The sequence below is a fragment of the Strigops habroptila genome, chromosome 2 (assembly GCF_004027225.2).
Source record: "Strigops habroptila isolate Jane chromosome 2, bStrHab1.2.pri, whole genome shotgun sequence".
Taxonomy (NCBI): domain Eukaryota; kingdom Metazoa; phylum Chordata; class Aves; order Psittaciformes; family Psittacidae; genus Strigops; species Strigops habroptila.
The window spans coordinates 36,297,362-36,321,155 of record NC_044278.2 but is presented as its reverse complement, the minus strand read 5'-3'; the positions used below and the strand labels follow the sequence as shown (position 1 = coordinate 36,321,155).

Genomic DNA, 23,794 nt, shown 5'->3' with positions numbered 1-23,794 from the left:
GCATGCTAATCACAACTTCTGGGTACGCTTTGCTAGCTGGCACTACAGGCCAGCTGAGAAATTACAGCCATCGCAAGCGCCAAGGTAACATGCACACCTGTCCGACTCCCCTCCGTAATTGCACAAACATTTCACACGCACATTAACATTTTCACCAGATCTTAGTAAAAGCCCTTTAAAGCTTACTAGCGCGTACATAGGTAAAAACCATACATACTATTCTTTATATCGCCTCACTCTCATTAACAAGCTTACTCTGCTATTTCAACACGTTTTTCTGGCGAGTACACCCTGACAAAAACACCTCCTGATCTCCCCACCTGCGTCGCTTCTCTCAACTTTAAAACTTGACTGCGACTTGCCATACAGAAATAACGACACAAAGCGCGGCGGCCGTTGGACCGCGCGGACTCACCTGCAACGCCCGCTGCTCCCGGCTGAGCTGGCTGGAGTCCGCATACAGCTCGGTCGTCACACACTTGAATCGATCACCTACGTAACCGGCAGAGTTCGCGATCCTCTTGGCCAACTTTGACGGCTTGGGTTTCAGTATTTTGCCATCGGCAGATTCTGCATCGTCAGCTCCGTCTTTGGTATAGGTCTGGCTGGTGTCAATACTCGGCGGTGCTGTTCCCATGCAGAACGGCTTCGCGTCCTCCTGCACCTTGCCAAAAGCCAGAGCTGGAGCATCACTCTCGTGAGCGCCTTCCAAGTAAGTGGGCGAAGGCTGGACCGCCACTCTCTCTTTAGGCTGGCTCACAGATAAATCTTCTTTCCTTAAGCTGAACACCGACGAACTCTGGGCTTGCTTGAAATTATAGGTTTCGTGAAGATCATTATTTCTTCCAAACTCCTCTCTCATTACAATAAAATCTCTGTGCTGCGACGTCTGCTCTACCTTGTGCTTTGTAGGGTCATTAGCCTGATTACTGCTTTCTGCAGCAAAGCTGGCTTTCGTTACGTTTGGTTCGCTTTTAGCCTCTTGCTCGTCTCGCAGAAGATCTGGGAAGAGGTGTTTGTCACTTTTGGATGAGTTTTTACTGTGGCTGGAGCTCTGGTGCAATTTCACACTCTTGTCACTGGGTACTTCAAAATGCATCTTCCCGCTGCTCTCCAGGAGCTCTGGCAGCCGGCCCCGCAGAGCCGGGTCCTCGTAGCGGACTCTCTCATGAGACCGTGACCTCCTTTCCACCTTCTCCTCTTTATTGATCTCCAAAGCTGAATGCTGCAGCAGCATGGGGTGCACCATGCCCATCCCCAGCGCATCTTGGTAGGTCATGAACTCCCCTCGACCCGCCGGCAGGCTGTAGGGAAGGCCGGGTTTGGGAGCCAGGTGGCCGGGGTAGAGGCTGCCATTGGGCAGCAAGACAGGGTGCGGATACACGTGTCCTTTCCCATGGAGGGACAGAGGGCTGATGGCTATTCCCTCCGGCACCGGGTATGGGAGGTAACTCCTGGGGTAGGGCAGAGGTGGGGAGCGAAATGCTTCATTAGGAGGCAGGAAGATGGGGCTGGAAGCCAGGGCAGTCTCGCTTGCCTTGAAGTTGGCTTCCTGGCTGCAGGATTTGGCCACCTTACTGCTGTGTTTCGCAGGGGTGGCGACAGGCTGCCCGACATGCTGTATAACTGACGCGGTGCTCTCCGCAGAGCTCCTGGCTGTCTTGGCGCAATCCATGTTGGCGTTGGGAGCTGGTGACGCCGACGCCGGCCGCCCCCCTGCCGACACCGTTGCCGAAATGCTGCCAACGACCGCCTCCGTGCCACCCATCCTGGGGCAGGAGGAGCTCCGCTGCTGTGGGATCACCCAGTCCAAAGCCTTGTTTTTCAGCTGGACACTCTTCCCGCTCTCCTCGTTGGGACTGGGACCAGGAACAATCCAGGAGGATGGCGCCGTGCTGATAATTTCAGGCCTGTAGATGGGGCAGCCATTCCCGGGAGAAACAGTTTCTTTCTGTATGATTTCACTGCCGGGCAAGTGCGTCCCCCCTCCCGCTCTGCCATGCACCAGCACCGTCGGCGTCATTTTCTTACTGTGGTCCAACTTGCCAGTGGTTTCCGCATCGACGACTTTTGCCGACAAGTCCAGTGGTTTGTCGGCAACGTCTTTAGTCGGGGTCTGCTTTTCCAGGAGCGGAGGGGACCTGCCGTCTTTCCGGTCATGGCCAGCTTTCCGCACATGGGGGGCAGCCGGCGGGGGTGCCTCCCCGGCATCGCTGCCTTTGGGAAGCTTCCCGTTGGACAGGCGGGAGGGTGGAAATTCGCCTCCGACATTCACGTAGGGCTTTGGGAGGGTAACGGCAGAGGAGGGAGAAGTGGTAATCCTGGGGAAGTGTTTGTGGAAATCGGCGTACGCATCCCCAACCTGGGCGGGCAGGGGGAGGCGCGGGGACGGCCGGGGCGAGTGTGGCAGCAGGAGCGTGGGATCTGCCGGGATGTTGGTGGGGGCCGGCTTGGCGGTAGGGACCCGGGGCTGCTTGCTGCTCTGGATGTGGGGGTAGGCATGTGTGTCGACGGGGTTGCCAGGGCTGACACCCATCTTCCACGACAAGCTCTTATCCGGACAGTGCACCAACGGCGGGATCGCCGGTGAAGCCGAAGCGGTCGAGAGCCTCATGGGCGACGCCAGCGACGAAGGGATGTGAGGGGCAACGTAGTGGGAGGGCGGCAGGTATAAAAAACGCTCACCGTTCGTACACACGGGTGAGTAAGCCAGGTGCTGTGGCAAGCTGTAGGTGGACTGCTGAGGTAGCAATGCCTTGTACATGTTCAACGAATACTTATTTGGTGAGTCAAGGAAAGGGTATATGGTGGGCGTTGCGCTCTCCATATAGGGGTTTACCCAGGGCAGCCTTAGGTAACTAGCACCATTGACACCGAGGGGACTCTGCCTGTCACCCGCAGCTCGGTCCAAACCCAGTGTCTCCCCTGTCGGAACAGCAGAGGTTTTTTGTATTCCAGGAGGTGTTTTGTATATAGCGCTGAAGCCGTTCGGGGCTTTTCCAGAGACAGCTGCGCTTTCTACCGCTTCGGGGGGGTTAGATTTAAACTGTATCTCTGGATTTCTTTCAGGAGTAAATCCGAGCCCAGCTATTGAACTCGTAGCATCCCGTGATTTTTCCGAGCCGAGTCCACACAAGCTGGAATAGACAATACTACTGGGGACTCTGAGTCCTTCTCGCATGAGTCCAGACCTGTCCATACTCAGAGCTGCGAGACTGTCAATGCGATGTGCTGTAGCCGCATCCACCTTTACAGAACAAGAAGTATGTTACTTTCACATTTCACTAACAAGATTCCACTCAAGCAGATACATCAGCATTTTGGAAGAGAAACAATACCAATGCAAACACACTGCTCATCATGAAAACGTACAAAGGCTGATCACACTGGAAAATGGGAGAACAGGAACCTATGGAGCAATATATATCACCACAAATACCAACACAAATGTCTCCACATCCAAAACTCACAGGCTAGAAACAAAGGCATGAGGACCCACAGCCCAAGCAGCCAGAAGTGGCCCAGAGATGATGCTCAGTAGCACCACTCCTGTGCAGCAACTGGCTCCTCAGCCCCAGCCCTGCCAGCACAAGAGGATGTGGGCTGTGGCACGGAAGGCAGGAAGAGAAGGATAGAGAGCCTCCTCTCCTCTTCATCCAGGACCTCTCCTCCCGCCACAGCTTGCCACCACCACACGATTCATGGGGCAAGGTGTCTGAGGGTGCACAAGAAGAAAGGTCTGCCATAGAGTTTCTTCCCCACTTGCCACTCTCAGTGTATGCACAAAGGAGAAAACCACCAACTTTGTTGAAACATTGATGTACGTAATGCTTACATGAACTATTTTCGTTACACATTCAGGTATGCTGCAGAACATAATTCATAGCAGAGCGGAAGTAAGAACATGACATCATACAACAAAACACACCACAAAGTCAGCGTCAAGAGATTAACAAGATAAATAAGGCTCCATTTCACTGTTTCACAGAAACCGCTTGCATGTGCCCAAGCCCAGCTAGAGCTGCAAGAGAAAGGTGTTTTAATCATTTCCCCAAGTGGATCACGTAATAACCCCCAGGGACACCCAGGAGTAGGAGGCAGGATGGGGAGGACAGGCACAGATTCAGCCGCACCATGAACCTATTAACTTCTTACCACACTGTGATTCAGGTGATTTTCTTCCCTCAACTCCAGTCTGCTTTTCGGTGCATCGCCATCATTAACGGGAATTTTCCTATTAAAAAATAGAAGCTTACTACTTGAAAGCATCCTGTGCATCTCAGATCAGTATGAGATGTATCACCTCCATATTTTGATTCCCCTAGAGAAGTCCCGTATGATACCATATTTATCTTTCTTTAGAAAAGCACTGAGTATTTGAAAATAAGCATAAGGGGTTTTAACACCAAGAGCACACCCAAGCACATCTCAGAGCAGCCTCTTCCAACACAAGTGATTTTTGTCAGCATCTTCTCTTTTGCCTGTTGCCCTTCTCTTTTTCCAAGGAGAGAAAATGCCATTTTAGACATACCCTCCTCATGTACCATCCATAAACACTGCTGAGGAAAAAATTAAAACACACATGCTAATATCATATGAATGTCAGCTGTTCCATGCTAAAGAGGGAGCTGCACATCTGTGCCATACTAGTGTTGCAGCACTGGGACTTGTTACCACAGAAAGCACCGATAAAGAATATACCTTAGTGCCAAATTTCAAATCCCAGGGATAAAAATCGCTGACATGTAGCAGAAGGAAAGTTTCGGCATTACCCAGAAGAACTTTCAATCAAAGTGCTTAAAGGCACATCATCACCTTTAAGCAGAAATGTGATTTTAATGGATCTGTTTTTAAAAAGATTCACCTTTCCTGCAAGCAACACATAAAATTATTATCCCTAAATAACCGGGAGACAAGTGGGGAGGGAGGGTGTGGAAGTAAAGTGAGACATTTGGCCATTTTCCTTCAGTGCATGTTTGCAAATAGTATTCTCTACAAGACCAAAAACTTCCCCCAGCTTCTCAGAGCCTTTTCACAAAAGAGCGAGAACGCAGGCTCAAAGAGAAGACAGAAAAACACTGAAACCATACAAAACTGGCACAGAGAACCACAGGTGTACCTGCAGCTCCTGCTCAGTGTCATAAAGACTGTAATTTTAATCATCAAATGAATGATATTCAGCAGGGAAAAAAAAAGGTGGAGAGGAAGAGAGATTTGCTTGTGGGGGATGGGAAGGCCGCTGTTCCTATTTCACAGGACAAGCTGTTGGTCCAAAGGCAGGGAACACCAAGTCACTTGCAGAAGCCCCTCTTCCGCAGAGTCATCGCAAGAACACGTGCGCTATTTGGTTTAATTCCCCTTCACAAATATGAATTAATAAATTAATTGTAAAAGCGCATTTAAAGGCTGCTTCGGGGAGTAATCTCTTTAAAGGGCGTCCCTGCTTCACTGACCCAGGTTGCCTGTTAAATAGTAAATCAGCGGCTACTCTACTGTTCTCAGGCACGTCTTGTTTCTCCCCCCTGCCCTCCCTCCAAGCTGGGCTGATCTCAATGCAAGGCAGCAAGCTATCTGCTCCAGTATTAGAGGAGCGAGCAAACTCCGAGACCTCACGCTGCAGAATTACAGTGTGGTTTAACTTGCCAGAAGCTTAAATATTTACCTGTCTTCATTAATTCCACACATGCGGACCCTTTCATTGCTCATCCAGCTATGAACGTTGCCATACAGGGGAGTTGCAGAAAGCATGACGTCTTCTTAAAAATCACCGCTTTTCTTCACGGTTTTTATATTCTACTAAAAAAATAAAAAGGAAAAAGAGGAAAAAAAAAGTTGAGCAGATTTGTCTAGGAGGTAGTGCAAACATCGCGACAGAGCAGCCAGCCTCCCTCCGGGTAATTAATAATGAATGCAGGATTGGTGCGGGGAGCGAGCTGCCTACGTTAACCGCTAAGGGAGATACCCTGCAATAAAGGAGCAAATTGAGGGCATTTATAGGTCAGAGGAGATGGATCTTTTCCCCAGCGCACATCCAGAAAATTAAGAATCATTCCAAGCTATCGACAAACAAAAGTTTCTCCGCTGCATTTCATTTCCACAAGAAATGACTCAGCTGGCCAAGTACATGCTGGTCTCCAAACATTCATTTCACACAGGCTGAAGCAGGGAGGGAGACCCCACAGGCTGAGGGAACATGCCAAACTACCCACATGCGCTCACAAAAGCCCTGCATTAGGAAGGCGCAGGAGCGCGGAGCAAGAACAGCCACATCCCATGTGTACTAGCTGTGCTGATTGTTGATAAAGCTTTCACGCGGGGACTTAAAACTGAAGAGACACCGCTACAGAAGGGATCTAAATAAAAAAACTCTCCTTTAGTGTCTGCACATGACTAACTTGGAGAAAGGGGTTAAAAATAGTAAGTGGGTTGGCGAGCTCCCCACCCCTTGATTTGATTAAGCACGGAGCCCTGGCGGGTTCTGCATCGGAGCTGCTGCTGCCGCTGCCGCTGCTGCTGCTGCTACGAGTGCTTTCAGTAATTCAATGATGCCTGCTCACTCCAGGGAAAGAAATCATTAGCGGGCTCGCTGGAGAAGTATTAGCAGTCCGAGAGGATCGGCGCCGTGCGCAGCCAGAGAGGCAGGTGAAAGGTAACTGCATTTCGCATCCAGCAGTGGAGAGGGAAAGGCTTTTCCTCCCCTGTACCTTGCCTAACGCCACCTCCGCTCGCATTAAATCCTAGTTTGCTGCATGAGCGAAGTGTCAGGACAAGCTGCGTTTTATTAACAGGATTATCGCGGCGCATGATTTATTCCAGTGCAAGATTTTAATTGCTCTTCGGAGGTTGAGTCGTTTCTTTTGACTGAGCTTCAGCCTGCATCCTGCTGCTAAATGCTGGGTTAATAAGTAGGGGGAGCCTTTAATGCACAGGATATCCCTCAGCTCTTCCTCTCTCACAAAAATAGAAACCTTTAAGCGGGAGGCATGATACTCCTCTTACACACACACACACACACAAGCCAGTAACGGGCGATTGACCACTGGGAGTTTAATGCCTAGCGTCTCCCAACGCATCCATGCTTCCCCAGCAAACTCATTTCCTTTGTCAGGCTACAAAATATGCAAATGATCACTTTGGCATTTAATGGGGAAGAAGCCCAGATTGGGCCTTTAACACAATACTTCACACACGTTCAGAGAGGTTTAAGAGCTGAAACGGCAGGAAAGCCTTGTTCCCCAACACTTTTTTCTCCCCTCAGAGAGGCCTTTTGTGCAGAACTCCACGTCTGGAACAAATGTATATTAATGAAACGGCATGTTGATCCTCCTGCCTCCACAACGGTTAGCTTTCCCTAATGAAGTCCACAAAAATCGCTGTGAGGAAACAAAAATCCACTGAGATTAGATACTGTGCTATCATTCAAAAGGAATTATTTCACTGGAAAGACGGTTTCTGGACAGATTTACTGGTTTCCAGATGCGCCGCTCGTAATGTTTTCAATAGAGGCAGCAGCAGCATGGCGAGAGTGATTTAGGGGTTTACGTAAGGTTAGTAGCCGCCCCGTGCGCTGCCTCATCCATGAGAGACGGACACCGGCTCAGAGGACACGGGCCTCAGCGGCACACGAGACCAACCCCCCGCTGCTCCTTGGAGGGGCCGCCTGCGCCTGCCTGGTTTCCTTGGTGGAAGTGTATCATTAAGATAAGGAGCAGTGCCTGAATTAGAGCCCGTCAATCCCCTGACGTGCAGATAGCGAAATGCTGAAGTTGCAAAGGGGGCCGAGAGCTTCCCCAGCCACAGCAGTGGGTGATCCGGAGGCCCCACATCCCACCACCACCCCTGGAGCAGGGCAAAGCCCACCATGAGGAAGGGCACGGAGAGGTGGTAGGATGTCGTGGGGCCCATCCAGGCGGGTCAGAGCCCGCGCCCCGACAGCTGCCAGCCCCTTCCCCAAAGCCGCCCTTGGCGCTCACCGCCCCGGGTGCACGTGTGTGCAGCTATAATCACCGCCCTGATGAACTTCTTGTGAACTGTTTAAAAGTGGAGGTCTGCTGAACGAGCAGCGGCGCCACTGCCAGCCATAATTTCATTGCAAGGAGCAGCAGACTTTTAACTCTTCGCACGCCCCTTCCCTCTTCCTCCTATCTCCCTGCAAGCGGATGACCGTCGAGGCCGGCAGCTCGCATGAGGCTCAGCCGGCTCAGCCAAACGCCAGCAGCTCCACAAGCCCTCCGCAATGCGGGGACGGGATGGGGGGGGGGGGGCCGGGGGAGCACTGCTCCTATTTATACCTAGCTTCCGCGGGAGTGGCCGCAACCGGCCCCGTTATGCAACCCCGACGGCAGGCTGAGCGTCCCGGTGCACGGAGGAAACCGAGGACACGTCTCTCCCCCTCTCCTTTCCTGCTCCTCCTCCCCTCCCGTCGCGCCACCCCCCAGCCCCGCCGCTGTCAGCGTACCCCAGGGTGCCGCAGCTCCCCCTCCCCCCAGGCCCCCTGCGCTGAGCTGCGCGGCAGGGTGCGGAACGGAGCGGGGCTCGGCCGCCGGAGAGCGAACGGCATTTCCTCCGGGAGGTGTCTGGCCGATAAAGCCATTTGCAGCTAAATATAGACGGTGATGCACGGAGGAGGGAAGGAGGGAGGGAGAGAAGGAGGGAGGCGGGGAGGGAGGGGGAGAGACGCGCAACACACACGCGGTTCCGCAGCGATGCCGCCGTGTGAAACCAGTTGTGAAAAGCGCCTGCAAGCACTAACCTGCCTCCCGGCGTGGTGCCGAGCGGGGCCCCGGCGTGCCGCGCTGTGCCGAGCCGTGCCGTGCCGGGAGCACCCACGGCCCCGCGCCGCAGCGGCAGGCAGAGACACACACCGCGCTGTTTGGGCAGCTGATTAAAAAGGGAAACGTTTGGGTCTCCCTCGCAACGTCAACAGACTTTTGGCAGCCATTGACGCCAGCAGCAGCAGCAGCAGCAAAGTTTTGTTAACACACTCCTGGCGTGGAAACGAGAAAAACCCTATGCCCGCGGGGGGGAAGAGGAGGAAGACGCCGCTTCTCCGTGGCTCCGGGGAAAAGAGATGGGGAGGGCAGCACCGCCCGGCCCGGGGCAGCCTCTTTCGCCCTCCACATCCCCTGCTCGGCCTCGGGGTGCCCGGCGGCGAGTGAGGTGAAAGTCGGCGGGGGGGTATAGAGGAAGCCCTGCGGGCCCGGCGGCTGTAGCGAGCCAGGAAGCGGGGTGGGAGGAGAACTGCAGCGGCGCACGAGTTCCCTTTTGGCGCCTTTACTCTTTTCCACCTCCGAGCTCTGCCTGGCAGCCCGCCAGTTTCCACTGCGCAAGCCACAGAGCCAGCAGCAGCGGCGGCGGCGGCAGCAGCAGCGCAACGGCAGCCGGCGGGGAGGGCTGCGAGGGTGAAAAAACAGGGAAAAAACCCCACCCCTAAGTCTATGAGCGCCCGTGGAACCGACGGAGCGGCGGGCGCTTGGGCAAACAACCCGGCCCTTCGGAAATTAAACCCGAGGCAATAAATTGCCCAGCTCTGATCACCCCCCCACACACACACCCCCCGTCGCCACCCGCTTCCAGGCCACTGAAAGGATCATTTCTAGATATGTGAAAATCCCTGCGAGAGGAGTGAAAAGCAATCAGGGACTCGTAGTGATCTACTTCGATTAGCCCTCAACCTGTTCATCTGGAGCTTGATTTAAAGGACAGTGCTCGTAGGGTATTTATAAGCTTAAATACGGGCAGCTGCTTATGAATGTGTTCAGGCACCTCGTTCATCTTGTACCTCCGACTTAACATATTTTCAAGTTCTAAAAAACAACGCGCAATGCCGCCGAGAGAAAGGAGACTTCAGAGGCACCGTATTGCTGCACCGTTTACAATGCGCCGTATAAAGCTCTGGCAGCAGCCAGCGATCTAATATTAGACAAGTGCTTAAAGAACAGGGGTGGCTGCGCTTTAAAAAACACACATACATCTATCTACAGCGTGAGTTATTTTTTGCCATCTCCACACGGCATCACCACTAGTGCCACGTCCTGTAACCCAGAGGAGGAAACTGCAGACTAAGTAGCCGCCGCACGGATCCGCGGATTAGAGAAGAAGTTTGACCTTTACCCGGGACGTGTGGCATTTCATTTAACCATAAAGCTAAAGCACAATGCACCAGCGAGATCGCTAAACCGATTTAAAATACATATTGAGTCATGCACGACAGTAGTGCATTTCGGTGCAGGCAGCGTAAGGGGGGACGGCGTCTATTTTAAGGCTCCTGCCGCAGCCACCCCCGTCATGTCCCCGTCGTGTGTCCCCGTTGTCCCACCGGGGCTCCCACACCGTCACGCGTCGGACGGCGACCGGGACTTTGTGCCGTGTAAACACTACGCGGCAGAGCCGTCCGAGGGCAGCCGGGGCCGCCGAGCCAGCGCGAGCACCGGCGGGGCATCCACCCGCCACCGCCGCCCCGGGCCTGGCTCCGGCCCGGCGGAGACTCCCCTCCCCTCCTCCTCCTCCTCCGCCCGCAGCGGGGCTCGGAGGCGGGGGGAGTTCCCCCCGCACCGCCTGTCACGCCTTGGACCCTGCACACAGACAGTCGCTGAGTCGCAGCGGCAGCGGCGCTTTCCCCCTTTCCCATATGCTGCGAGGCGAATCATCGCATCGCTCTCAGCGCCGGCGGCAGCCAAGAAGGGAAAGAAGGGGGAAAAAAAAAGGGGGGAGGAAAAAAAAAGTTTTCAATTAATGATAAGCCCTAGGAACTGGGGAAGGGGGCGGGGGAGGAGGCCAATAAGGGAAAGTTAAAATGGCTGGCGATCCTTCAAATAACCCTGGCCGCTTTCCCCCGGGGCTCCCTCCGCGGCAGGCAGTGCCGTGTGGGCTCCGGGGAAAGACCCGCACCCCTAGACACACGCCTCCTTGGGGCGGCCCGGGAGAAGCGGGGACGCACAAGGCTGCCCCGGTACACGGCGATGCCCACCACACCTGAAGGGTACGGGGCACTGCAGGGTGGGCGCCCTCGCCCCCATTCCCCGCCCCCCCCCCCAATTAAAACGCATCGGCGGGGCACGATAGGAAGGCGCGCACACACACCGGAAGGCAGGGGGGGACGAGGCGGCTGGTACCCAACTTCGAGGCATCGCTGCATGAAGGATTTCCCGGGGATTCGCGGGAAACACCGATCCCGTCCGCCGCAACGGCAGCCCCGCACTGCCACTACGGCTCCCGCCCCCCCCCACCGCTCCACACACACACACCCCCCCCGCTACGACACAGGCGATGCCTCCGTCCTCAGCGCTCGCCGTGGGCTGCGCTCCGCGGGCTGCCCTCGCCGGGGGGGGACCCAGAGGGAGCGGGGGTTTCCTCCCCTGCACGCCCGGCCGCTCAGCCCGCCGTCGAGCCGTGAAGAAGGCTGCCGGAGGAGGCGGTGGCGGCGGAGGGAGCCGCAAACCGGCTCTGCCGCAGAAACCCCCGGGCCCCCGCGCAGACGGGGCCCCCCGGCGAGAGCCCGGCCTCCCTCCCTCGCCCACCCGCCGCGGCATCTCCCTACCCAGGGCGTCCGCGCCATTTTAGAGGCACACACACACTCACACCACCCCCCTACACACACACACACGCACGGGAGCGAGGTTTCCGCTGCTGCTGCCAGAGACAACAGGCAGCAGCCGAGCCCGGGCTGCGAAAGAGGAGCAGCGGCAGCAGCGGGAGAAGGACACACACACACGCACGCACACACACACGCAGAAATGTGCATTTCAGGTAATTTAAGGCCGCATTCCCGGCGCGGGGAAGGGCGAGCGCAGCCCTGCGCGCCCCCACCCCATTAACCCGCCGCGCACTCGGCAGCCCGGGAGCCCTTCATTGTTGCCTTTATTCCATATGGCTTTTGCTTTTCAGGAGAGGGATAGAAAGAAAAGACAGAGGGGACGGGGGGTAAAAAGAAGAAGAAGGAGAATTAAAAAAAAAGACAAATACCACCAAGCCAGCCCCTTCCCCCCGCCCGTCCCCCATTGTTCGGCCGCGGGAGGCTGGGCGAGCGCAGCGCCACGGGCTCGCCATTCACCGGGCTCGCGGAGACCTGCCGTGTCCCCCTCTTTCACCCCCGGATAGCTCGGCAAACTTATGGAGCTGGGGGGGAGACACACCTCCCCCACTCCCCGAATATGAAACTCCCAGCGCTCCAGCGAGAGTTGGGTGAAAGCCTGCGCTCACTTCCGCAACGTTATCCTTGCAGAAATACCGGAGCACGGCCCCCGTTTCCTTCCACCAGCCCCCGCCGCACCCTCGGGGGGGTGTGGAGTGATTAACGGGACGTACGCCCTTGGTTTCCCTCCGGCCACCCCGGCGCAGCGCTTTGCGCCGCGGTACGCCGGGCGGGAGCTCCCCCCCCGCTCCCTCCCCGCATCCGTCGGGGACGTTGGGAGATATTGATCACGGACGACTTCATTTTGCATAATTGCGGCTGACAGGGCCTGTGGTTCCCTCATTTACGGAGCAACAGCTTCGAGGGGCTGATGGATGGGGAGCGGCTCCCACCGCTCCCCCCAACCACCCCTCCCGCGGCAGCCACACCGGGGACGGCGGCTCCGCGCCTCATGCAGCAAATGGCCGGCGCACAACAGCGAAATATTAAACTTGGGTGCCTCCCAAGTTTACCGTCTCCCGTTTACAAGGTCTCCCGTTTTACCTAGCGCGGCCGGCCCGAAAGCCTCCGGCTCCCCATTAGGCTTTGTCTGCGGGGCCGGTCCCCGATGCGGTGGAACCTTCGTCGGCCGCACGTAAGAAAAAGTGCTTGGGAAGTTGGGGCTTCTCCCTCCCCCGTTTTTTTCTTTCTTCCCTCCTCCTCCCAACAACAAACAAACAGCTCGGTTTCTGCTAAACAATGCATAAAAATTAGCCTCGCCCCAAAGTTTATGTCGGCTTTACGGCGCTAACGTCTCTCCTTGACGGAAAACGCTTTGCTTGAGCGCTTCAGAAAAGCGGTGGCGAGCCCCCAGTTAGGAAAGCAGCACGACGAACCCCCCCCCATGAAACGTCTCCGCAGCTGAGTGTCCCACATCACATCCTCACGTCTCCGCAACTCCGTCTCCCAGCACCGATCTCCCCAAACCAGAGCTCACGCACGTCCAGGGCCGGCAGCACCGGCGCCGCGCACCACCCGCCTCGGCGAACGGAAAACACCGGGGGGAAAAAAGGAAACTCAACGACAAGGCTCAGTTTTCCCGTGGAAAAATAATGAAATAAAGAAAAGGAAGGAAAAGGAAGGGGAAAAGAAAAAGAAATCCAGATGCCCCTCCGGAGAGGAGGCCGCCGCCGGCCCTGCCTTCCCATCCCAGCGCTCCGCACCGAAACAAAGCAGCGACTCAACTGCGATGCAGATGGGCGGCTATGAATTTTTTGCTGCTGCTTAAAGCTTTAATTACTCGTTCTTGATCCGTGGGACTACGACACGACACCGCCAAGGTTAAAATGCCCTGAACAGCTCTGAGCAGATGTGAACGAGTTGGCAGACGCGCAAATGAGGTCTGCCTCTAAGCATGATAACAAGTGACTAATACATTGCATATCGCTGAAAGAAAATTATTTTTCTCTAATTTGCATTAGCTTTTTTTTCTTCTCCCCCCCCCCTTTTTTTTTTAACGCCAGCGACATTCCCTCCTCAGAAGCAGCAGCATAATCCTCAAAATATTGCTCCGTGACTTTAAAAGATTTGGAAGGAGGCAGAGATTGCCAGTGTTTTGGCTATGCAGGCTTGTTTATCTTTCCGCCTTTGCTCCAAGGCGAAACTAGTTTCGCAAGCAGTATTCTTGCAGAAAAAATGGCATATGTCATATAAAACACCAGTTTATAGGAATTGATGCGAAAATTGTTACGCTGCTAATAGCACAGCGTAATCCATAAAGGACCAAAAGGACAGTCAAGGCCAAAAGAGGGGGGAAAAAAAAGAAATAGATTGACTGGAGAGAAATAGAGGCAACCCATTGACAACCAAAATTACAAAAAAGGGGGTGGGGGAGGAAATAAGCATCTCCTCTTCCCACCTGCTTTCCACCCCAGAGCTGCCTCATTAAAAAGACAATAGTACGTGGAGGTCACTTACTATATAAAACACAGCGATTCTCGTAGGTAGCAAAACTATGTCAGGTACAAATATAGGCCGGAACCCAGTTCTCCAAGTTCCCTCGACTTTCCAGAGGCTCTTCTGAAAGGGCTGGGAGAACGCTTTGGGTACCGGAGCAAACTTCAAGAACAGGCAATATATTTTCTATCCTATGCTCAAAAGGCAAGCCGCAGGGCTTAGATGCAGATGCTCTGAGGAGAAAAAAAGCTGCCTGCGGTATTTACGCAGGAGTTTTTCACCAGGGACTTATTCTTGGGGTCCCTGCACGTCCAGGTTACCAGGGGTGCACGCTGCCAGCTCAAGAGATAACTTCTCCTCTGCCAACACGTGTTCGGGAGGCAAACACACACCCCCAGCCTCAGGCACCACAGCACTATGCCGTGCCGTGCCATGCCATGTCCTGCCCAAGGCCGCAGCAGGGCCGCCCGCTCCGGCCCCGGGGCTCTCGGAACGCCTCGCTCCCTGCTCCCACCAAGTCACCGCAAACCCGCCGCCGGGAGGGATTTCCCAGCGCCGAAGCCGGTCGGGGTCGGGCGCGGAGCCCGCCGCTTCCCCCAACGCTTGTAAATCAACCGGGAAACGGGGGGGAGGGTGAGAAAGGAGAAGGGGGTGGCTCCTCCGCGCCCGGCGGCGTTTGCTCCGGAGGCGGCAGGATAGTGAGGATCGGCGCCCCGCCGCCGCCGCCCGGCATGCCCGCCGAGCCCCGGGGGCGTCCGTCCGGGCCCCGAGAGCGGCCCCGGGGGCTGCTCTGGCCGCAGCGAGAGCTATTGTGTGCGGGTGCCGGCGAGGCGCGGGCTCTTCGCGCTCCAACAGCTGTCACATTATTTGCACTGGCTGTAAACAGCCTTCGCTCTCCCCCCGCCACAGAGTTAAATCCCGACTAACAATCCTCAGTTAGAGATCAAACCAACAACAGCAGCATTGTGTCTGCCTTCGCTGCTTTACCATCAACTACCGCAGCTGGTTTACTCGAAACAAGGAACACCCTCTACCCACCTCCCCCGCCCCGGGGCCAGAAACGTGCTTGTTCCCGGCGGTGGGTCAGGCGGAGCTCCGGGGAGCTTCCGCGGCCAGGCGGGAGCCTGGAGCGCGGGGAAGTTGTTCTGCCAGCCCGATGCCAGTGGAAGTCCCGAGCGCTGCGGGGCTCTCCCCGACAGCGGAGCGGACTTTCCAACCCGCCCGACGGAAAGCCTTATCAGAAACCGAGCTCCGCTCTCGATCTGGCTTTTGGGAAGGGCGAGGAGGAGCCCCGCAGCAGCGGGGAAAGCCGCGCCTGCAGCTGCGCAGCGGCACACAGCGAGCTCGCCCCCGCGGCGGGGCGCGCCCCCGAGCAGCCCTTCCGCGGAAACGCCGGGCTCACCGGGGACAGCGGCACCGACACCCGACCTGTTACCGCAGCAAACCTCCCGCCGAGGGGCCCCTCCGCCCCGGCGGGCCGTGCCCGGGGCCATGACCCCGGCAGGGATGCGTTTCCACCGTCAGCCCTTTCCCTCGTAAGGGAAAATAGCGAGAAAAAAAACCCCAAACGTAAAACACGAGTCCGACTTCACGGGCGGTACAACCACCTGCACACTCTCAGCAGGCCTTTTGTTGGGCACAGCTGGAATTTGAGTGTCAATGCCCTTACCTTCTTCCCTGACCTTACTTATTTCTGCATTAGCAGCAAAGTTAGAGCAGAAGTGGAATTTACTGAACAGAAGCAAGAGGAAAATAATCCACTAGAGGAAACCTTCCTTTGCCCCCAGTTTGACTCCTAGCATTCCCCAAATCATGCGTCTCGAAGGGAAAAACCACGGTATGGCAACTTTCTCTGGTACCACGTGAGCTCTTGAAGAGGCCACAAGATCTGGAAGTGCACTTTCTAGGTGCTTATATACAGTTTGGTTGCCAGCACCAGCAAGGGAAAACAGCTGATGTTATTGGAAGCACACCTCTGTCTTGGCCTGGCCTCTACCAAAGGGCAGCGCTCCGCAGGCAGGTAAGGTGCTTCGCACCAACGTGATACATCTCCAATCAACTTCCGAATCGGATTCTCTGACAAATGATGCCAGTATGTACTCACAGGTCAGTATCATCGACTATTCATTGCCTATATGTAGCTAGAAATCTGCTGGCCTGGTAAAAACCACTGCTAACAAAACAATGTCAGCAAAGGCTGCAACACACTCTTGTGAGAGACCGGCGATTCGTGCCTACTGAGGCTCTTTCAGCACAAAGGCTTTTAGAGGAAGAAGAGAGAGAAGGGGCGGAGGGGGGGAAAGGAGGGAGGGCTCTCGTGTTTCAGGGCTGCTGTCCCCTGGGAACCAAGAACCAAGTGTAGCTTCAATCAAATGCTGACTTCTCCTCCGGGAGCTCAGTCAGAAACCTGATCTCACTAGCTCATGCCTGCCTCCATGCATATAGGCTAGGTTTTCTTTCATACCAGCAATTTGTATAAAGACGAGAGCCAATACAGTTTATTGCGAGCAAGATCTCGCAGTAATGGATCTAGAGAGGTATTTCTGTAGCTAAAATAAGACAACCTTCAGCCACCTGCTCAGGGCAGGCTGCGCCGCAGCCACCCCCAGCTCCGCTGTGGGTGCCCCGGCACAGCACGGCACGGCGCGGCACAGCATGGCCTCCCACACATCTCCTGCATCCTCCCAGCTGGCAGCAGCCGCCCTGGGTTGGGTTTTTCTGCAATGCCAGGTTACACTTCCATTAAAACGTTTACCCTGGGAGATCACTTCCTGCTCACAACTATTGTTCCGGCTTCCCCTGCTGCTCGCAACTTTAGCCAGAGCTATTTCTCTCCTCACCCACTGCGGCGTGGAGACCCTGGGAAGCATCCACTCCTGCCCACTGGCCCTGGCACGGCATAGCACGGCACGGCACGGCACGGGAGGTCTGCACGGCAGAAGCAGACAAGTTTTCCAGGTGAAGCTCGGCATAACTTTGGACTAGGCTGCTTAATTCTGCACGGGGCTTTGCTAACCCACTTTGTGCCCAACTACTGAAACGGGAGGAAAGGAAAACACTGCACGGGGAGCAAGGCCAGGCCACAGCAAGGTGAGCCAGGGGGACCGCGGAATGTGGAAGGGCTTCCCCCAGTCCCCAGCTCAGACTGCTGCTGCTGTAGGCAAGGTGCAGAGGCTTAGAGCACAACCCAGCATGCCGGGGCGTGGGAGCAGAGGGGATTGCCTGGGGATCAGGGATCCCCGTAGGATCTCTTCATAGCCAGAGGCTTTCACATGGATAAAGTTTGGCTCAGGGAGGGAATTCACACTTAGAAGAGGAGCTCAGCCCATCCCTTCTTTTGCCATTAGCGAGTTCTCTGCGAATTTCAAGGAGAGTTGAGAATACGCCCCTCCAGCTTTGATTTCACTTCTCCGTCCCTACCTGCCACCACACGAAAATGACATCCATCCTCAAGCCATGGCTAAATGAGCCTCCCAAAGCCCTCGCAACCCCCAGGAGCCCCCCATCTGCAGTGCTGCCCCACTCCTGGGGGAAACGCAACAGTGAGTGAGGGACAGGCGGGTCCATGGCACTTGTTCCATACAAGCACAAGGACAGCCATCGGGCTGCCCCAGGCACTGGGTCTGTCCCCTGTGCAAATACAGGCGTACTTCTCTCTGCTACGAACTGTGCCAGGCACCAGCCACTTCGATACTCCATGGAGGAAAAAACCTGACTGAGAATACAGGCCCAAATGTTTTGTAATATGCAAATACTGAAAGATGTACAAGGCCCCTAGGAAAGGTATTCCCAAGCCTTAAATGAACACCTGGGGTAAGATCAAGAGCTCATCCAGCTGAAAGCAAAAAGCAAAACACACTCCGAGAGAGAACAGGCTGGGTGGCAGCACTGGCAGACCACAGCACACCATGGGCCATCTGGAGGTGTGTGGGGAACAACTGACCCCGCTGAAGAGCTGCGCGGGTGCAGCTCCCAGCCTCAGGAGATTGCCCCGAGGGCAGCAGGAGCCACAGACAGGAGAGTGGGTTTGGCTCGGAGTGCTCTCGCCCCTCCTGGCCAAGAAGCAAGCAGAGGAAGCACAATGCCAGGCTTTCCCGGTGCAGGCTCGGCCGCAGAGCGCAGCCCCAAGCCTCCCCCTTTCCCCAGCGCTCCACTGAACACACTCGGCTCTTTATATGAGCCATTCCCAGTGTGGCTGGTGGATTCTGCACTTTCCACTTTAATTGTCTTATCCAAATAAAGCTTTGTTTTCCTTAGCACGACAATCCCAACATTCAGGCCAAGATTTTCATTGGACAGAGGAGATATTTTATTCTCCGATTGTTTAGAGAGTCGGGGCTTACACTGAACAGCCCCAGCTTGTGTGCCTCCACTCACAATGGGGTCTTTGCAGCCCCAGACTCCGTCATGTAGATTCAATTTCTGGAGCAATTGGGACGAGAATCATTTTCTCTGGATTTCATAGCTTTCTAAGTCTACCCCAGACTTGTGACAAGTCTTTTAGTTTTCACCTAGACAATATATTTCGTTTAATTTAGCTTCCGGTCTTTAATTTTAGCAGGTCTTCTTTTTGCATGCAAATCAATATGGCAATTACCATCTAAAAGCTCGCCCAGCCCTAGGTCAATGTAAATTGATCATTGTCCGCCTTCTACAAAATAACACCGGGAGTCTGTGGTGCATAATGAGATTATACTGGAAACTGTCTTTCAGATCACAAATTATATTTCATGCTGTCAGGATCTTCTCCAAGCGAACTTCCTTGCATGTCTAATCACACAGCACCAAATCTACCAGCTCATGAGGTAGGACTGAGGTGAGAGGAATGCTTGCATGCGTAGGGAGAGTCCCAGATAATTCAAACAACAGTTTAGGCAAACAGGCAAGCAGGTACTTAAGTGTGCTCTTGCTTGCTAACTTTTCCAGTGGCGGACGAGAAGAGGGGGAAAAATCTCCACTCAGCCAAGAACTGCTGTCCAGCAAACAAGGAAGAATGAATTCTCTGCTGGAAAGCAGCAGAATTTTCCTAAATCCACATTTGCAACGAGTTCTCAGCCTCCTCCTTTCCATCCCCACCTCATCTGCTCATCCATTCAAAGGAGCGCTGGCTGCCTGCTCTGAAGACATTCCCCCCAGGAAAGGATGGAGACACCCCTGCCTGCCACAGCCTCTGTACCGGAGTGGGTCAGGTTGGAGGGAAAGGCTGCTCCGGAGCAGCGGCTGCTGTAAACTGGTTCCCTGAAAGGACACGAGGATTAACGGGAGCTGCTCAGGGCCAGGGGAACTCCCCCTGCCTGCAGCCCGGGCCTCGCACTGCCTCCTGCACGCAGGCACACACACGCATGCAGGCAGCCAGAGCTGCTCAGCATGGGTGACAGGGCTCAGCGCGGCTCACCTCCGCCGCTCAGGGGACGGCAGAACCAAGAAAGAGGGGAGCGGGCCCGCTCTGGCCATCAATTATTTCTAAACCAACACCAGCCTAAGGAGGAAGTATTAAACTCGGCTTCATGCTGCTCTTCCAGAGCCTACACTAAAGTGTGATGTATTGCAGCATTCGGGGGAAAGACAGCATACCGCATATCACCTGTGCAACCCAACTGCGCCGCAGAATCCCAGCCAGAGCCCACACCTTCATCAAGACACACAGAAATCAGAGCCCACTTCTCCTCCATACCGAGCACCAGTTTACTCCGAGCCACACTTACTCCGAGGGCAACATGGCTGCTTAAAGCTGCGACCCGAGCTGGAGCAGGCCTTTTGCCCCTCTTTGCAGGGGCCACTCACCGGTCAAAGTTGAGAGACCTTTTAAACAACAGCTACAGATTGCTAAGACTACTTTGGTATGCGCAGCACTCATTATTTTGGGCTGTGGTGGCCAGGGTGCATTTTCTCCCCAAGCAAAGACCCAAAAGCATGTCAACAACTTTGCGTGGTCGCGCAGCTGCACAGATCCACAGAATCTGCTTGCGCAGAGGATAGGGGAGTCCCTGGAGCTCTGTGGCCTTGCCTTTGGCATCCCCGTTAGGGGACCTTGGCTTCTTTATCAACCTTATAAAAAGTGGATTATCACAGGGTGGGGGTAGAACAGGGAAAAGGGAGAATTCTGAACCGCCCGAGAGGCTGCAGCTCTCAGCACATTCTGGTAAAGGCAAATACGGTGTGTGACATGGCGCCTGGATTGTCCACCAGTGCAAGAATAAAGCCAAAGCACCAGTATTGTTTCAAGACCCAGTCCATATTTGGGCATTCAGTTCACACATCCTAAGTATTGCTTTAAATATTAGAATAGACACACTCGCCAATGTGGTTCCTAACGCACTCAAATGAGAGAAGTAATTTCTGTTTGGTCTCGGATTACTGGCTTGGTCTTGCTGGTCTTTTTTTTTTTGGGGAGGGGGGGAAGAAAGGGAAACCCTGCTGAGTCTGTTTGCACTGGTCTCTATTAGATATGCAACAAATCTGCCATTTCCGGCATTGCTTCTATCTAATTAGAGATGTATTTAGATGTGACGTGTAAATAAGCGCTGAGCTGCCTGCTGCCCTGGCTGCGCGGGCTGCTCGGGAGCATTTCCAATAAGGCTGTAGCGCCCGGAACCGGGGCTCAGACAAAGAGGAATGGGAATGGTCTGCGCTGCAGGCGAATCCAACAAAACCAGCTTTTATCCATCGCTCTAAAGCCTTAACTGCTTTTAATCTGTACCGCCCAGGCCTGCACGCCACGATCTCATCTCATCTCATCCACCACGGAAGACGCCTTGGTACAAAAGGAAGCACACACGCATGCAGGGACTGCACACAGCCCCTGACCCACCCAAACCCCCACAAAGACCCTGCTCCCCGCCTGCCCTTGCCCCCAAGGGGCATGCACGGCCCCATGGGCTTCCACATGGCCCGAGGCAGGTACGCCCAGCCTCGGCATGGACGGATACAGGCCGAGGGCTGCCCCACGCCGTGAGCACACCCCTGGTGGCCCCGTGGGGCCAAGGGCGCCGTCGGTGAAGTTGATGGGACCTGAAGGCAGCCGCGGAAAGGTGCTCCTCCCGCGGGGACGGGAACCTCTGCCGCCGGTTTCCCCTGCATCGCCGGGGAAGGGGGGGGCACGGTGGGGTCGGGGGAGGTGGAGAGCTGCTGGGGACCCTCCCGCCGCTGGGGGCCACCCCCAGCCCCCTCACCCCCCAGCCACCTGACCCTGGCTCCAAGCACTCCTCGGAGTTTCCAACGAGAGAAGACTCCCAGGAACGAAATAATCTGGCGCTCGCCTCGTGAACTCTTTTCCTGTTGTGGGAAACAGCTCGTAGGAAGCCAAAGGATGGACAGGGCAGCGACAGGAGCCAGAGGCGCACTGCCTCGTGTGTCCCCCCCTCCCGCCCCTCTCCGGCAGCATCCCTGCGACTGCTGATGCTCCCGCATCCTTCCAGGCCGGAGCAGTTGGCCCCGATCCCCTCTCGGCTTTAAGGGTTAACAACCATCGCCGCCAAAGGGGGGGGGGGGAAAAAGGAGAATAAAAAAAAAGAGAGAAAAAAAGAAAAAATATCGCGGTGACCTTTTCCTCTCTGACTCCCCCACTCTCTCTTTCAGGCTCCGGTTCCTGAGCTCGCAGGGAGCCTGAGCGGCTGTCTAGACCGATCTATCACAGACGGACAAACAATACCAGGAGAAGCCCCTGCCCGGTCCCTCAGCCTCTGCCACTCACCTTAGAAATGGCGAAGAACAGAAAAGTGACCGCGATATAATCCTCCTCGGTATATTTATAGCCTTCCACACAGCCCACCTTCATGCCTGACAAATGAGATTTTGTCTGCTCTCTCCGCGTACGCTCCAATAAACACACACACTTTTTTTTTTTTTTTTTTTTGGGTGCCTGTTTGGTTTTGGTAACATTCCGGGCTCGTCCCTCCGGCCCTGGGGCAACGAGGGCTCCCTCGAGGGAGAGGTTTGATAGCCGGGGCCGGAGGGGCTTGGGAGAGGAGAGAAGGGGTGGAGTAAGAGGGGACGCGGCCACTCGTCCACACACAACCTCCCAACCTGGAAACTCTTCAATGTCCGTATTCATCGCGCCGCTTCGCACCCAGGCCCCCCCCCTCACCCCAAGTGCTCCCTGGTCCCTGCCAGCCCTCCGGGGTGCGTATTTAAAGAGGTCTACGGGGCGAGGAGCCGGAGGTCCATCGCTGCAAAAGGCTGGGGAATAACTAATGAGCTGTGCAGCCCATTGATCCGGTGCATACTTCCTAATTAACTCTGAGTCACCTATTTGTGACAGCAATTCAAAGAACTGCACCAGGGATAAACTGCAACCCCGGCGCGCGAAGGCAGCGCGGGGGGGGGGAGGTGGTGAAGAAGGGGGGGGGAGAGGAATTTGCTCCTAATCCTCCTAAAAGCAATTAGGGTGAGCGCTGCGCTGGCTACCGCTCGGGAATAAAAAAAAGGAGGGAGGGAACCCACCCAGCGGCTCCGACAGCAGAACCGAAAGGAAATGAACCGGTGTGTCGCAAGCGCGGCAGCACCGGGCTCCAGGCAGGCAGGGACCCGCGGCTCGGGGGCGAAAGTAGCCGAGAGCGGCGGCCGGAGGGAGCGGTGCGCCCGGGCTCGGCGGGCACCGGCGCGCACAAAGCTGGGGGGGGGGGGGAGCGGAGGGAAGCGCGGGCGGCGGCGGAACCAGCGGCGGGGGGAGCGGGAGCTATCACCCCCCCCGCCGGGACCGAGACCCCGCACCGCCCGCCCGCCCTCTTCCAGCTTTGTTCCCAAGTGGCCCCGGCGGGGCACGGCTCTGCCCCGGCCGCCCCCCGCGGAAGGGACGCGGGGAGGAGGGAGGGAAAATGGGAAATATAATAATAATTGAAAGGAAAAGTTAATAGAAAACCTTTAGAAAATCCGGGCTCGGGTACGTGGTGCGGGCTGGGCTCCCCCCGCTCTCCCCCCCCCCCAACCTTTTAATACAAACACGAATACAAAAGCTGCGGGCTCCAAAGAGCAGATGAAAGCAATGAACGGAGTTTCTGGAAAAGATTCATTAGTGGGAATTAATGCTGCGAGGATCTCCGAGGCAATACCATTAAAGCCAGTCCCCACACTCTGGCAGTTTTACACTGCTCGCTACGGTCGAGGCGCTTTTTTTTTTTTTGTGGTCGGAGTAAATGGGGAGGTGCTTTTCCCCCCCCCCATCTCCAAACCCGGGATCCTACAGACATCGCGGAAACGACAGAGAGGGAGGAAAGGGGGGGGGAACCACACAACACACACACATCGAGCAAGAAAGAGGAACGTGAACGCTCCGCAGCCCTCGCCCCCGGACTCGCTCCGCAAACATCAAATGCATGCCTCATATGCTGCGCAGAGCCGCCCCACTTGGCCCCGGCTTCACAAAGCTGCCTCCCCTGCCCGACCGGCCCCCTCCGGCCGGCCCTTTGATGGCAACCCCGAGCCTCCCTCCGGCTCGCTCTCCTAACTCCAAACTACGTTTTAGGGCTGACTAAACTTCCGTGTCACGCCGGACCTCACGCCAGCCACAGCTCCGCGCACGGGAAAGCCCCGGGCCGCCCTGCCCCACGTGCGCGGCGGCGCCCGCCCCGCCGGGGCGGAGAGAACCGAAGGGGGGGGAAGCGGCGCCCCGGGATCTCCCGGTGAGGGGAAGGCAGCCCGCAGCGGGCTCTCCCCACCGCTCACCTGCCCGCTGCTCTCCGCGGGCACGGAGCGCCAAGCCCGGCTCGCACGCCGCAGGAACCGTCT

General features: G+C 55.8%; 1 protein-coding gene across 10 annotated transcripts in view; it reads right to left on the bottom strand.

Moving 5' to 3' along the window:
• The window catches only part of BCOR (BCL6 corepressor), an 82,543-nt gene that overhangs the window by 33,914 nt on the left and 24,835 nt on the right, over nucleotides 1–23,794 (bottom strand). For 8 of the 10 annotated variants that reach the window (XM_030475147.1, XM_030475130.1, XM_030475178.1 and 5 more), the window contains exons 2-4: nucleotides 5,663–5,793; nucleotides 4,156–4,234; nucleotides 416–3,247 (exon numbers count right to left, since the gene is read on the bottom strand). In XM_030475147.1, the coding sequence (XP_030331007.1) occupies nucleotides 416–3,247; nucleotides 4,156–4,234; nucleotides 5,663–5,748 (2,997 nt within the window). In that variant the 5' untranslated portion in view covers nucleotides 5,749–5,793. Of the gene's footprint in view, nucleotides 1–415; nucleotides 3,248–4,155; nucleotides 4,235–5,662; nucleotides 5,797–23,794 lie in introns of all 10 variants that reach the window. The other 2 variants (XM_030475155.1, XM_030475164.1) reach the window with 1 other exon arrangement.